General features: G+C 37.1%; 2 protein-coding genes across 2 annotated transcripts; one reads left to right on the forward strand and one right to left on the reverse strand.

Annotated features, from left to right (window-relative positions):
* Positions 1-1175: 1175 nt before the first annotated feature.
* On the forward strand, positions 1176-5005 carry ECB2 (Tetratricopeptide repeat (TPR)-like superfamily protein). The gene is made up of 2 exons (XM_086241552.1): positions 1176-4086; positions 4734-5005. The coding sequence occupies exon 1, from the start codon at positions 1180-1182 to the stop codon at positions 3847-3849; it is 2670 nt and encodes an 889-aa protein (XP_086097678.1). The 5' UTR covers positions 1176-1179; the 3' UTR covers positions 3850-4086; positions 4734-5005.
* Positions 5006-5127: 122 nt separating this feature from the next.
* LOC147287139 (trichohyalin) lies at positions 5128-8374 on the reverse strand. The gene is made up of 7 exons (XM_086242337.1): positions 8190-8374; positions 7678-7793; positions 7457-7575; positions 7212-7374; positions 6894-7120; positions 6463-6784; positions 5128-6373 (listed from the first exon to the last, which is right to left on the reverse strand). Exons 1-7 carry the CDS (start codon positions 8346-8348, stop codon positions 5290-5292), a joined length of 2190 nt encoding a protein of 729 aa, XP_086098463.1. The 5' UTR covers positions 8349-8374; the 3' UTR covers positions 5128-5289.
* Between the last annotated feature and the right edge of the window lie 3474 nt (positions 8375-11848).

An 11848-nucleotide genomic window follows, 5' to 3' on the forward strand; every position in this document is an offset into this window, starting at 1 on the left:
TTGGCAGCTGAGGATGGTTATCATTATTACCTTTAGATCACTGATTAACCAACTCAACTGCAACAACTTCAACAGTGATATCTCTATGCATACCACACTCCCAAGTCCCAATTAGCACCTTAATTAATTTCATCAGAGGAAAAGGAAACTGTCATGCTAAGGAAGAAAGGATCGAGTTATATGAGGCCGCCTTAATTCGCTGGACCTTATTGCTTCGGCCTAAGAGGGGGCACGAAATCAGAATTAAAAATTGTTTGGTTTCTCCACTTCCATAAATACCAACAAATGATGGCAAATACACTAGACCAAAACATACATATGATATGTTTAATTAGAAGCCAAGCTAGTGCTTGGTTTAGGTTTAGAAGTTAAAACTAGACCAAAACATACCATATGGCAAGGATCCTTACGCATCAATATAATGTTAGAAGTTAAAACTAAAATTATTTTCAAAGTGGGGTTTAGGGTTATGCTGCCTATATATGCATCGCTCAATCCAAAATAATTTGTGCTTGAAATAACTTTATGTTATTTTTATATGATGAGTTGTTCTCTAAAGCAGATGAGTGCATCGAATTCATAGTGCACCTAGCCTTCAACGAAGGATGACAAGCAATCAAGAATCCAAAATCCAAAAATTTTCAACTCCAAACGCCTGGCATATAGTTTGTCTACATGCAGTCTCTAATATCAAATCTCCACAACCAATTCTATCTTATAAGAATAAACTCGTCAAAAATATGGTATAAAACAATGAAAAAAAAGGCGTTGAACTTGATGTTTCTTCCCAATGCTCGGCGCTTAAAATTCACAAATCTAGAGAACTACAGCACACGAGAATTGAAATTTGCAAATCTAGAGAATAATTTTTTTTATTATTTCTTTTTTTTTTTCTTTGTCTGATATATGTATCATTTTCTGAAAAAAAAAAAAAAAAAAAGGTAAACTTGAGTTAGCCACTCATTTGCAGTTCATAGTTTGAGGGTTTGAGCTTAGTTTGGATAAGAAGGCAAAGATTTAGACACGATGGTAAATTGGTAATGTATTCTTGTCACCGATTAAGTTCGTTAAACAGACAACACGTACAATATTGGCCAAAAAATAAAAAGACAACACAATAACTTGATATAATATTTTATTTCCAAAAATATCAGCATTATCCTTTAACCGTTAAACCTCATGCAAAACCCTCTAGGAAAACAATGCTCTCAGTGTCCAAAAATGGCGGTTTCAGCTCAAACCTCTCAAATTCCTCACAACCCACACCTCCCTAATTCTCAATTCCCCAAGACCCACAAGGCCCAAACCGTAGGCTTCTCTAACAAGTTCCAAACCTACCAGATTTCCTTCAGAAAAACCCAAGAAATCACAGTCTGCAGCACCTCCTCTGTCACCACCACCCAGAACCCCAACTCTGATTTAAGCGAGCTTTGCCGCCATGGGAAGCTGGAAAAAGCTTTGGAGCTCTTGGAGTCGATGCGGGAGCTTCAGATTAAGGTGGAAGAAGATGCTTATATTGCTTTGGTTAGGCTATGTGAGTGGAAGAGAACACATGAGGAAGGAGCTCGTGTGTACTCGTATATATCGAATTCTATGACCCTTTTGGGTCTTAGGCTTGGCAATGCGTTGTTGAGCATGTTTGTGAGGTTTGGTAATTTGGTTGATGCTTGGTATGTATTTGGGAGAATGGGTGAGAGGGATGTGTTCTCTTGGAATGTTTTGGTTGGTGGGTATGCGAAAGCTGGGTTCTTTGATGAGGCTTTGAATTTGTATCATAGAATGTTGTGGGTTGGGATTGTTCCTGATGTTTATACCTTTCCTTGTGTTCTTAGAACTTGTGGGGGCGTGCCGGACTTGGCCAGGGGAAGGGAGATTCATGTGCATGTGATTAGATTTGGGTTTGAGTCGGATGTCGATGTGGTTAACGCTTTGATTACAATGTATGTGAAATGTGGTGCTGTTGGTGGTGCACGGGCATTGTTTGATAGAATGCCTAGGAGGGATAGGATCTCATGGAATGCGATGATTTCGGGGTATTTTGAGAATGGAGAGTATTTGGAAGGGTTGAGATTGTTTCTCATGATGCTTGAATTTTCAGTTTATCCGGATTTGATGACTCTGACTAGCGTGATATCTGCTTGTGAGCTTCTTGGTGATGATAAATTAGGGAGAGAAATCCACGGTTATGTTATGAGAACAGAGTTTAGGGATGATGTTTCAGTGTGTAATTCTTTAGTTCAGATGTATTCAATTATTGGGCATTTGGAGGAAGCAGAAAAGGTTTTTTCTAGGATGGAATCTAAAGATGTGGTTTCATGGACATCGATGATTTCGGGTTATGGTAATAATGCACTGCCTGATAAGGCTGTGGAGACCTACAAAATGATGGAGCGAGAGGGTATCATGCCAGACGAAATATCTATAGCCAGTGTTGTATCTGCTTGTGCTTGTTTAGGGTATTTAGATATGGGTATCAAGCTTCATGAGTTTGCCCACAGGACTGGGCTCATATCATATGTGATAGTTGCTAATACGCTCATTGATATGTATTCTAAGTGTAAATGCATAGATAAGGCTTTGGAAGTGTTCCATGGCATCCCAAGCAAAAATGTCATATCTTGGACTTCAATCATACTTGGCCTTCGCATCAACAATCGGTGCTTTGAGGCTTTGATTTTCTTTCGGCAAATGAAACACAGGTCAAAACCAAATTCAGTTACCTTGGTTTCTGTCCTATCGGCTTGTGCTAGAATAGGAGCTTTGATGTGTGGGAAGGAGATTCATGCCCATGCATTAAGGACTGGTGTAGCATTTGATGGTTTTTTGCCCAATGCACTTTTAGACATGTATGTAAGGTGTGGAAGGATGGGATCTGCATGGATCCAGTTTAACTATAACAAAAAGGATGCTGCAGCGTGGAATATCCTACTAACTGGGTATGCGCTGAGGGGGCAAGGAACGCATGCTGTTGAGCTATTTCAGAGAATGGTTGAGTCAGAGGTAGATCCAGATGAAATCACATTTATTTCACTATTACGTGCTTGTAGTAGGTCTGGTATGGTTAGCGAAGGTTTGGAGTATTTCAGTAGCATGAAACTTAATTATTTCATCACACCTAATCTGAAGCACTATGCGTGCATTGTTGATCTCCTTGGCCGTGCGGGGCAATTGGATGACGCTCACGAGTTCATACAGAAGATGCCTATGAATCCAGATCCAGCTATTTGGGGAGCCTTGTTAAATGCATGCGTGATCCACAGGCAGGTTGAACTTGGCGAACTTGCAGCTGAGCAAATATTTAAAATGGATATAGAAAGTGTTGGGTACTACATACTTATCTGTAATCTCTATGCCACCAGCGGTAAGTGGGAAGAAGTTGCAATAGTAAGAAAGGTGATGAGGGAGAGGGGGCTAAATGTAGATCCTGGGTGCAGTTGGGTGGAAGTAAAGGGAAAAGTTCATGCTTTCCTAAGTGGTGATAATTTCCACCCTCAAATAGAGGAAATAAATGCAGTTTTGGAGGGATTTTATGAGAAAATGAAATCAGTGGGTTTCAGAGGGCCAGAAAGCAGTCCAACAGATGAGGTTGAAGCTTCAAAAGCTGAGATTTTTTGCGGACACAGTGAGAGACTTGCGGTCGCATTTGGGCTCATTAATACGGCCCCTGGGATGCCTATTTGGGTGACTAAGAACCTTTACATGTGCCAAAGCTGTCACAATACTATCAAATTTATCTCTAAGGTTGTGCGTCGGGAGATTTCTGTAAGGGATACTGAAAAGTTCCACCATTTTAAGGATGGCTTCTGCACTTGTGCGGATGAAGGTTATTGGGGAAATTCTGATAAATGAGATGCTGAAGGAATATTTGATCTTAAAGAACTGTTGATTAGAATTCGGGAATGACAAACTTTCGGGTCATACTCAGGATCAAGTAGTTGGGCTATGGAACACTAATCAGCTCCATAATTTCAAAGTCTACTTAGGTGGTGAGCAAACATGTGAAGAATATGCTAATTTAGACACAACAATGATGTGCAACAGAGATCTCAGGAGGGGAAGTAGCTGCTTTTCTGCTCTGTTATTAAGGTCCACTGGAAAAATGATTGGAATTTTGTGGGGTGCTTTCAATACAAAATTTTGTTAATACCATCCTCCTCAGGGCATTGTTATCTCATAGCAGTTGTTAGTATAGTGTAATATTTTCTTCTCTGCTTTTGATATATATAATTTCCCTGTAAAGGAGGTAATAGTTTATAAAGTTGTAAATTACAACAAATATGGTATCATGTTGGGTCTGGCCTTCTCAGCATCTGTCAAGATCATTTATGCTTTACCACTACTCTTTCAGGGGATTATAGCCTCAAAATATATGAGCAGCCTTATAGAATTTGGTTATTTATGCAATAAAGCATAGTCATACTACAAGCTTTGCCTATGTCCAATGGATAAGGGAGAATGAAAATGCTGTGAACTTATTGGAATGCACAATGAGTGATCCTTTCTGTCTAACTTTATACTCTGATGATAATTGTTGTTTGATCAACCTATAACTTTATACTCTGGTGATAATTAGACATGATAAATTAGGTAATCACACATGAATATGCTAGAGAATGTTGGTATATCCTTTAGCTTAATGTAAGAATAAAGACTTCAACCTATAATAATATCTTCATGACCCTGTTTATATCAAATACATTAATAATTCTGAATGTTGGATTTGTTTTCTACAGATTTGGTGGCTTCAATTCAACTTTCGTGTATGGTGGAGAAAATAGAATTCAACTTCCATGATCAAGCACAACATAGTTAAGAGATAACAGATCTGTTCATATCTAATAGAGTGCCTGGTATCTGTCGTCTCTGTATCTGGCATTTTTTTTTTTTTTTTTCCCTTGTAGGCTTCTAGCAGAGAACACCCGAGACAAGTCTGGTAACTAAGATCTGGCCAGAGATCTGAATATGATCCTTATTTAAGAAAAATAGTGTACATAGCTTTTAACAAAGTGAGAAACGGAAAGTGAATTTTATTGATCTGGAAAGGAAACTGAATTTATATAGTAAAACAACAAGCTGTTATATTGTCCCACACAAGCAATCTTATACACAAATCAAAGACAGCAATAGAATACCTAAGTTTGACACAATTATTCTCAGCTAAAGGCGTTGTGCCTTTGCTTGCACTCTAATGGGGAAAAAATACCTAACAAATTATAGTAGAAGACAATGGATAAGGAAAAAGAATGAATACACAGTTTCAAGGATAGACAAGTGAGAGTGAATTTCTGTTCACATTTTCACTGTTTTCTTGATTGTCTTAATCGATGACTTCAGAAAGCTGTTTCCCACAGCAGGGTTCTCCTCATCATCACTACTTACAATGGGCTTCTTTCGTATGCAATCGACACCCTTTTTCATTCCCATGATTATAGATGGAGAAGATGGGATTCGTCGAAATGCTCTGTCACTCTCAGACCTTGCAAGTTTTCTTTCCTTTCCATTGCTCTCGTCCCTTCTTTCCCTCCCTTCAACACTCTTCCTGCTAGAAATTCCCTCAACAGTAGTACTGGTACCCACTTCATATGCATTGTCATATTTCTCTCGGACAATTAACTGTTGATTTTCCTCATCAACCAGTGCCACACCTTCTTTGACATCAGTTTCTGGACACTTAAGATTCTTGACCAGTCCCATTTGAAGTGGGTACTTCAAATTCATTTTCCTAATTATATCACCAGTCCCATTTGTTTCATTTTCATTCTGAGAATCTAACTCTTCTGGAGAACTGTCTAGCAGAATTTGAAGCCACTTCTCTACATTCCCCTTGCCACGCTGTTTCCTGCTTTCTTCATCTTCCTCAGTATCTGGTTCCCGAAGTACAGGAAATTGAACTTTGTGCTTCTTCCCTTCTATTTCCAGTGTCCTCATTTTATGCTCTATTAAGTTCTCATCCTCTAATGCATCCTCCCCAAAGTTGTCAGTGGACAACCATTTTGTAGGTCTTTTCAGTTCTTCATTGTATTCTATTTGCCTTTCTTCTTCATTCTGTGATAATGCAGCATCAGATGCCTTCTGTTCTTCCTCAAGAAACACTCTTAGTTCCTTGTGGCAAGGTGTCCTGGGCTTGATTCGTGGTAGATAAAGAGCTGTCTGACTTTCTCTCTCGTTATTGAAGGTATCATCCATTCTTGATCTCTTCCTTGCTTGCTCCCATTCAGGCCGTAACTCTTTCTCAATCTCATTTTTTTGTTTGTATTTCTTATGAAGTTCTTTCTCTGAGGCATCACACATTGCCTTTTGTGCCTCAAGTCTTGCCATGAGCGCATTGCTTGCTACCTGGTTCAGTCTCAACTGCTCTTTATAAATGACACTCCTAAACGAAAAAAATGGCCAAAGAATCAGTCTGTCAAAACTCTGTAATAAAAAATAGAAAATGATAAATCTTTACACACAGATTCTTACTGGTGCATAGCATCTCGAATCATCTTTTCCAGCGTAGTCCTATATGATGATTGTGCCTCTGCTAGCCGCCTGCATTTCTCTGCCCTTCTCTTTCGCTTTATCAGAGTCAGTTCCAAGCTTTGAATGGTGAGCCTTTCCTCTTCATTCTTTTGCCTCAATTCGTTCACTTCATCATCCAGGTTTTGTATCTCTGCCTGCATCTTTGAAGCTTCTTCTCTTTGTTTCATTGAATCTCTAGCCATGACGATGGCTTGGTATGAGTTTGTCATGAAGTTCGGATTCTCATTTTCTTTCAAATCAGTAGGCTTCATTTTTCTTGCAGCTAACAGAACCCAAAAAAAAAAACAAACAAGGTTATGATATTTGTTATTACTAAAGAGTATAGACATAAAAGTAAATAAATAATCAGTACTTGTTATTTAAGCACTAACCAATTGCAGGAGAATATGGCTTTATCTGCTTATTGTAGTCCATGGATTTCAAAGCAGATGAAGAGCCATATGACTCCCTTCGAGTTACAACAATGGCAGCCGGAGCTAGGCCCACATGCTCTTTCGACTCCACGAAATGTTGTGGAAAAGAATGTGATTCTACTGTCTGTGAAGAATTGAGTTCCTCATTTTCACCTTCTGAGAAGAGAAATGAGAATGCCCTGTGCCTGCCAATGTAGTGAAACCACAGAAATTGTCACCAATTGATGTTTTTGAATAGAAAAGCATATCAATAATAGAAATATGAAGTAGACCCACCTGAAATCTGAGTTGGAAGAAGCAAATATGGATAAGAACTGGTTCACAGATATACCCAACTGTAAATCCCACCATGGAATCAGAAATTCTAGCTTGTTATGCTTCTTCTTGCAGCCTTGCCATTGTAGTATCCTCAAGTTGCTTGGGACAGTCAATCCTCCCCCTAAAATTTCAGCAAAAAGACCACATGTTACATATGAGAGAGAGAGAGAGAGGGGGAGAGTAATTAGTGATGAGTCACATACTTGAGCAAGGAAACCAATGATCTATATCCCAAGCAAGAGGAGAAGCAGAATCAGCATGGTAATACAGAACATTGCCATACGGATCTACTCGAATTACTGCAGGATCAAAGCCAGCATTCCTGAAATTCGAAGTAAGTATAAAATGAAGTCAATACTATCATAATTGAATTCTCAAACTTTGCTCATTTCGAAGGTTTATGGAGCAAAATTAAGAGGGGTACCCAAGGTGGTTGAGCTGCTTCCACAAAAGACCAACAAAAATCTTGGGCTTGGCAGTAGCTTTTGCTTTTGGGTCGATAATGGGAAACATCAATTCTAAATCTCTTGCTCTCAAATCCTGAAAACCACATTATATCACAAAACCAGCAGTCTCAGAATGAAAGAAATAAAAGAGAACCAATTATTGCAAACAAACTTAAAAACAAGAAACAAAAGCAGCATTTTCAGTTTGAGCAAAATATGGTGCTTCCAAAATTATTGCATTTTCAATTTCAATAACCAAATTTCAAGCAAATTCAATCATCTTTCTAAATTTGAGACTAAGAGATCCAAATTTAAGATGGCAATCCTAGTTTAGTTTTTTCAGAGAAACAAATAAGTTAAACAAAATACCCTTCCAATTCTCTGTACATAGCTTTCATGAGCTGAAATTTTCTAGTTTGTATTCTCTTCCTCCATTTTCTCTCACTTTCCAGGGAAGCAAACATAAAGTTAAAAAGGGTCATTCTCATACCTCCTGTTGCTGCAGACAGTAAGGCATGAAAGTGAAAGGAGGACCATGACTGTAAGGTCCAGAATGGCGATCGCGGCAGAGCTTTGCATAGGCTTTTGGGTACCCGGCGCCCTCGTCGACTGCCATTTCGTCTTCGGTGAATGCGTAAGCGAAAGCCATCGTCTTCAATCGGATGCACGGAAGAGAAACAGAGGAAGTTAGTGTTCAGCTGAGGAGTGAAGATGCAAATTAACGGTCAAATTGGTTTTTTTAAAAGAAAAAAAGGTGGGAGAAGTTCAAATTTTGTCTGACACGTCATCAAAACGGTATTGGTGTAACGGCTAGATGTGAGCTGGTCCGCAGTTATTATGATAAATAAGTCTTGATCACGAAAGTCTTGCCCACCACCACATCCATCCATCTTGGAGTATATGATGTCATGATGATACTCTTTTGTTTTTGGACCTATTTGTTTGTTGAAATCTTCATAAACCAAAGTCTTTTTCCCATTTTAAATTACACTTAACATTGTATGGTTGAATTGTTTGATATACACTTGGTATACCATCATTTTTGAAAACTTAAATTGGTAAATTTATCGGGCTTCACATCATCTAATATAATTTATTTACGTGTTTAAATTTGATAACAAATAAATAGATGTGTTAAAAATATAGAATCTCTCATAAAATATTTTATCTCTCATAATATACAAGATTTTGAGTCTCTCCACCTATTGTATTTTTGGATTGAATGCTAAGTTTGTACATTTCATCAGCGTATATACAAACTATTTTGGTTGGATACAAATATTATTAGGACAATTAAAGTTGAGTTCAACATATTTTTTAGTAGCCTATAGACATTGAGTTAGTGATGAAATGAACAAGACATTTTAGTAGCCATTTACTGACTTGGACCTCTTGCATATTGTTTTGCACTTTTGCTCGAGTCAAAAGAACTAAGAAGCAATGATTTCCTACATCATTCTAGTTTGAACAACAATTCAACACAGCCTTGAAAGCTACCAGAAAGCCCCTTTTATCACGAAGTACACATCACATTATTGGTTCCCCAAGGACCCAGCAAATGAGCGGCTTAGTGTTATTAGGCTTCTTTGTACTTGGTTTTGCTTTAGCATATGCTGGTTCTATGGCAGCTTAACCAGGTCATGGGCCTAACAAGGAAAAAAATGAAACAGATCATAGGCCTAGAAGAAAAACTTGAATGTGACGGGGTCATATTTGTTTATGTGGTTATCTTTCTCATTATGTGACTTAAACTTTTATTCAACGATTCTATATATTTGTTTATATGTTTGAATAATGCTAAGGATTCAAATTTGTATCTCAAATTTGAGAAAATTATTATGTGTGATCGTAACACCATGTGATAATATGACCAATCAATTATAACTATAACATGTGTACAATTATTAATATCTAAAATCCTAAATTTAAAAACTCGTTGTTAACCCATATTATAACATGTAGATTAAGGGCTTGTTTGACATTACTTTTAAAAGGCTTAAAAACGCTTTCAAATAGTCAAAAACGTTTTTACTTATGTTTGACAAAAAGAAATAAGAAGCGTTTTTGAGTTCTAAAAGTATTTGGAAGCGCTTCCAGGTGGAGCACCTGGTAGATGCTTCCTTAGGAAACGCTTCCAAGTATATTAATAAAAAGTATTTGAATTTTTTCCAAAAAAATTTATAAATTTCTAACAAAAGCGCTTCTAGTGAAAGCACTACTAAGCAAAAGCTTCATACAGAAGCACTCTCAAACAAGCCCTAAGTAACACAATGTAGTAGTGTTACAGTCACATGCAATAATTCTTCCAAATGTGGATCCCAAATAACGCGCCATTACATGTGAATTCCAAATAATACTTCTACATCATTCACGATCAAAAAATTCATAATATTATTCTATGTGTTTATTTCTCTTATCACATAACAACCCATAGTTTACATTAAAAAACAAAATAAAATTGAAAATTTTGTTATATTTAACCAACATAAAATTCCTCTTGAAACCCCAAATAAATAATAAATTTCCTTTAAAAAAGTCCTAAATCCTTCAAACCAAAAGACAAAAAAAAGGTCCTAAATCCCCAATTTTGAAACCTAAGTCCTTGTGGGGTGTCTCCGAAGATGTGGATGTTAGAGCATGCACAATGATTTTTACTATACTAAATGCTATATTTAGCATAAGATTTTAGTTTCAGCTATAGGTTTTGTGGGTTTTGCTCCAATGGACAAAAACTATAGCTAAAGCAGTCCAATAGGAAGCCGCCACATGGATTTCGCTCACAGCATTTTCCTCCATTTTATTCCGGCCGGGTCCCACACTTATCTAGATTCAAGAGATTGGCATGCTAAATTTAACACCAAAATTTGGAAATTGCTAAATTAGCATTTAGAAAACCTCCCTCCAATATTGTAGTTCATTTTTTTACCAAAAAATGCTATCTTTGCGCTATAGCATTTAGCATGTCAATTGTGCATGCTCTTAGCGCTTTCATTTATAAATAAGAATTAAACCTACTATTCAGATACAAAAAGTGTTTTTGAGCATAATGGACGGGGAGGATGTGGGGTGAGAATGGCAGCTGATGGAGTGTTAGTGGAAGATGTGAAGGAGCTGCTAGCATGGTTCACTGAGGCAAGCTGCCTGTTCAGGCGTAGAGATCGATATGAATAGAGCTGCTCACTTGTTAGCTAGACATGTTCTAGCTCATACTGGACTTCATTTTTGGTTTGAAAATGAGCCATCTTGGCTCTCTGAGGCTATGTATCTCTTGACATTTCCCTTTCAACAAAAAAAGTGTTTTTAAGTATAATTGCTAAAACCTGGCCAAAAAAAAGTATAATTGCTAAAAAATGGAAGATAAAAGTGGAATGAGAAAAAAAGAAGAAGAAGAAGTAGGGTGCGTATAAATGTAGATAAGTGAGATAATAGGATTTCAGACCAAAGAAAAAAAGATAATAGTATGTCTTAATTTTCCAAAGAGCACTCATTTATCTATTCTTTTAAAATTAATTGAAGGGTATTTTTTTTGGTGGTGAAAAAAATTATTGTAGGGTTAATCAAGTGAAAATTGTATTTTCAAATAAAACATCATTTTTAATTGGAATTTACAGTCCTTCAAATTCCAAGTTTTTTTCCACATAGAATTTACAAAATTTTATATTTATGGACCCAAACAAGGAAATTAGAGCATGTAATTTCTTAAATGCTGAGTTTTGTTTAAATTCCAAGTTTTTTTTTTTCCATCCAAACACACTAGGAATTTTGTTTTGTTTTTGTTTGTTTTTTTTTTATTAGAGGAGGGGGATCAAATTTGGGTGTATATGAAATAATTCTGCCGCCTTTTTCAACTGGAATACTCCAACAAATGTAAAAAAAATTGTATTTTAGAGGAGTTTACATTTACGTTGATACTTGGGCAGCAAGCATTAGTATTTTACTATTTTCTGATCTCATAATATCAAGCTTCCTGATTTTCTCCAAAATAATCAGGAAAGTAACACTAATTACACTAGTCAGATTGGGCCTGAGTCCAAACTCCAAACCTTATACCCGACCCGATCTGAAACCCAATATCATCTTTCGCGGGTTCTTAAACCCCAAATCGAAAGTTGGTTTTATTAGCTCTCTAGCAGCGGCGGGTTAACAGCA

The sequence above is a fragment of the Dryas octopetala genome, chromosome 4 (assembly GCF_963921425.1).
Source record: "Dryas octopetala chromosome 4, drDryOcto1.1, whole genome shotgun sequence".
NCBI classification, from domain to species: domain Eukaryota; kingdom Viridiplantae; phylum Streptophyta; class Magnoliopsida; order Rosales; family Rosaceae; genus Dryas; species Dryas octopetala.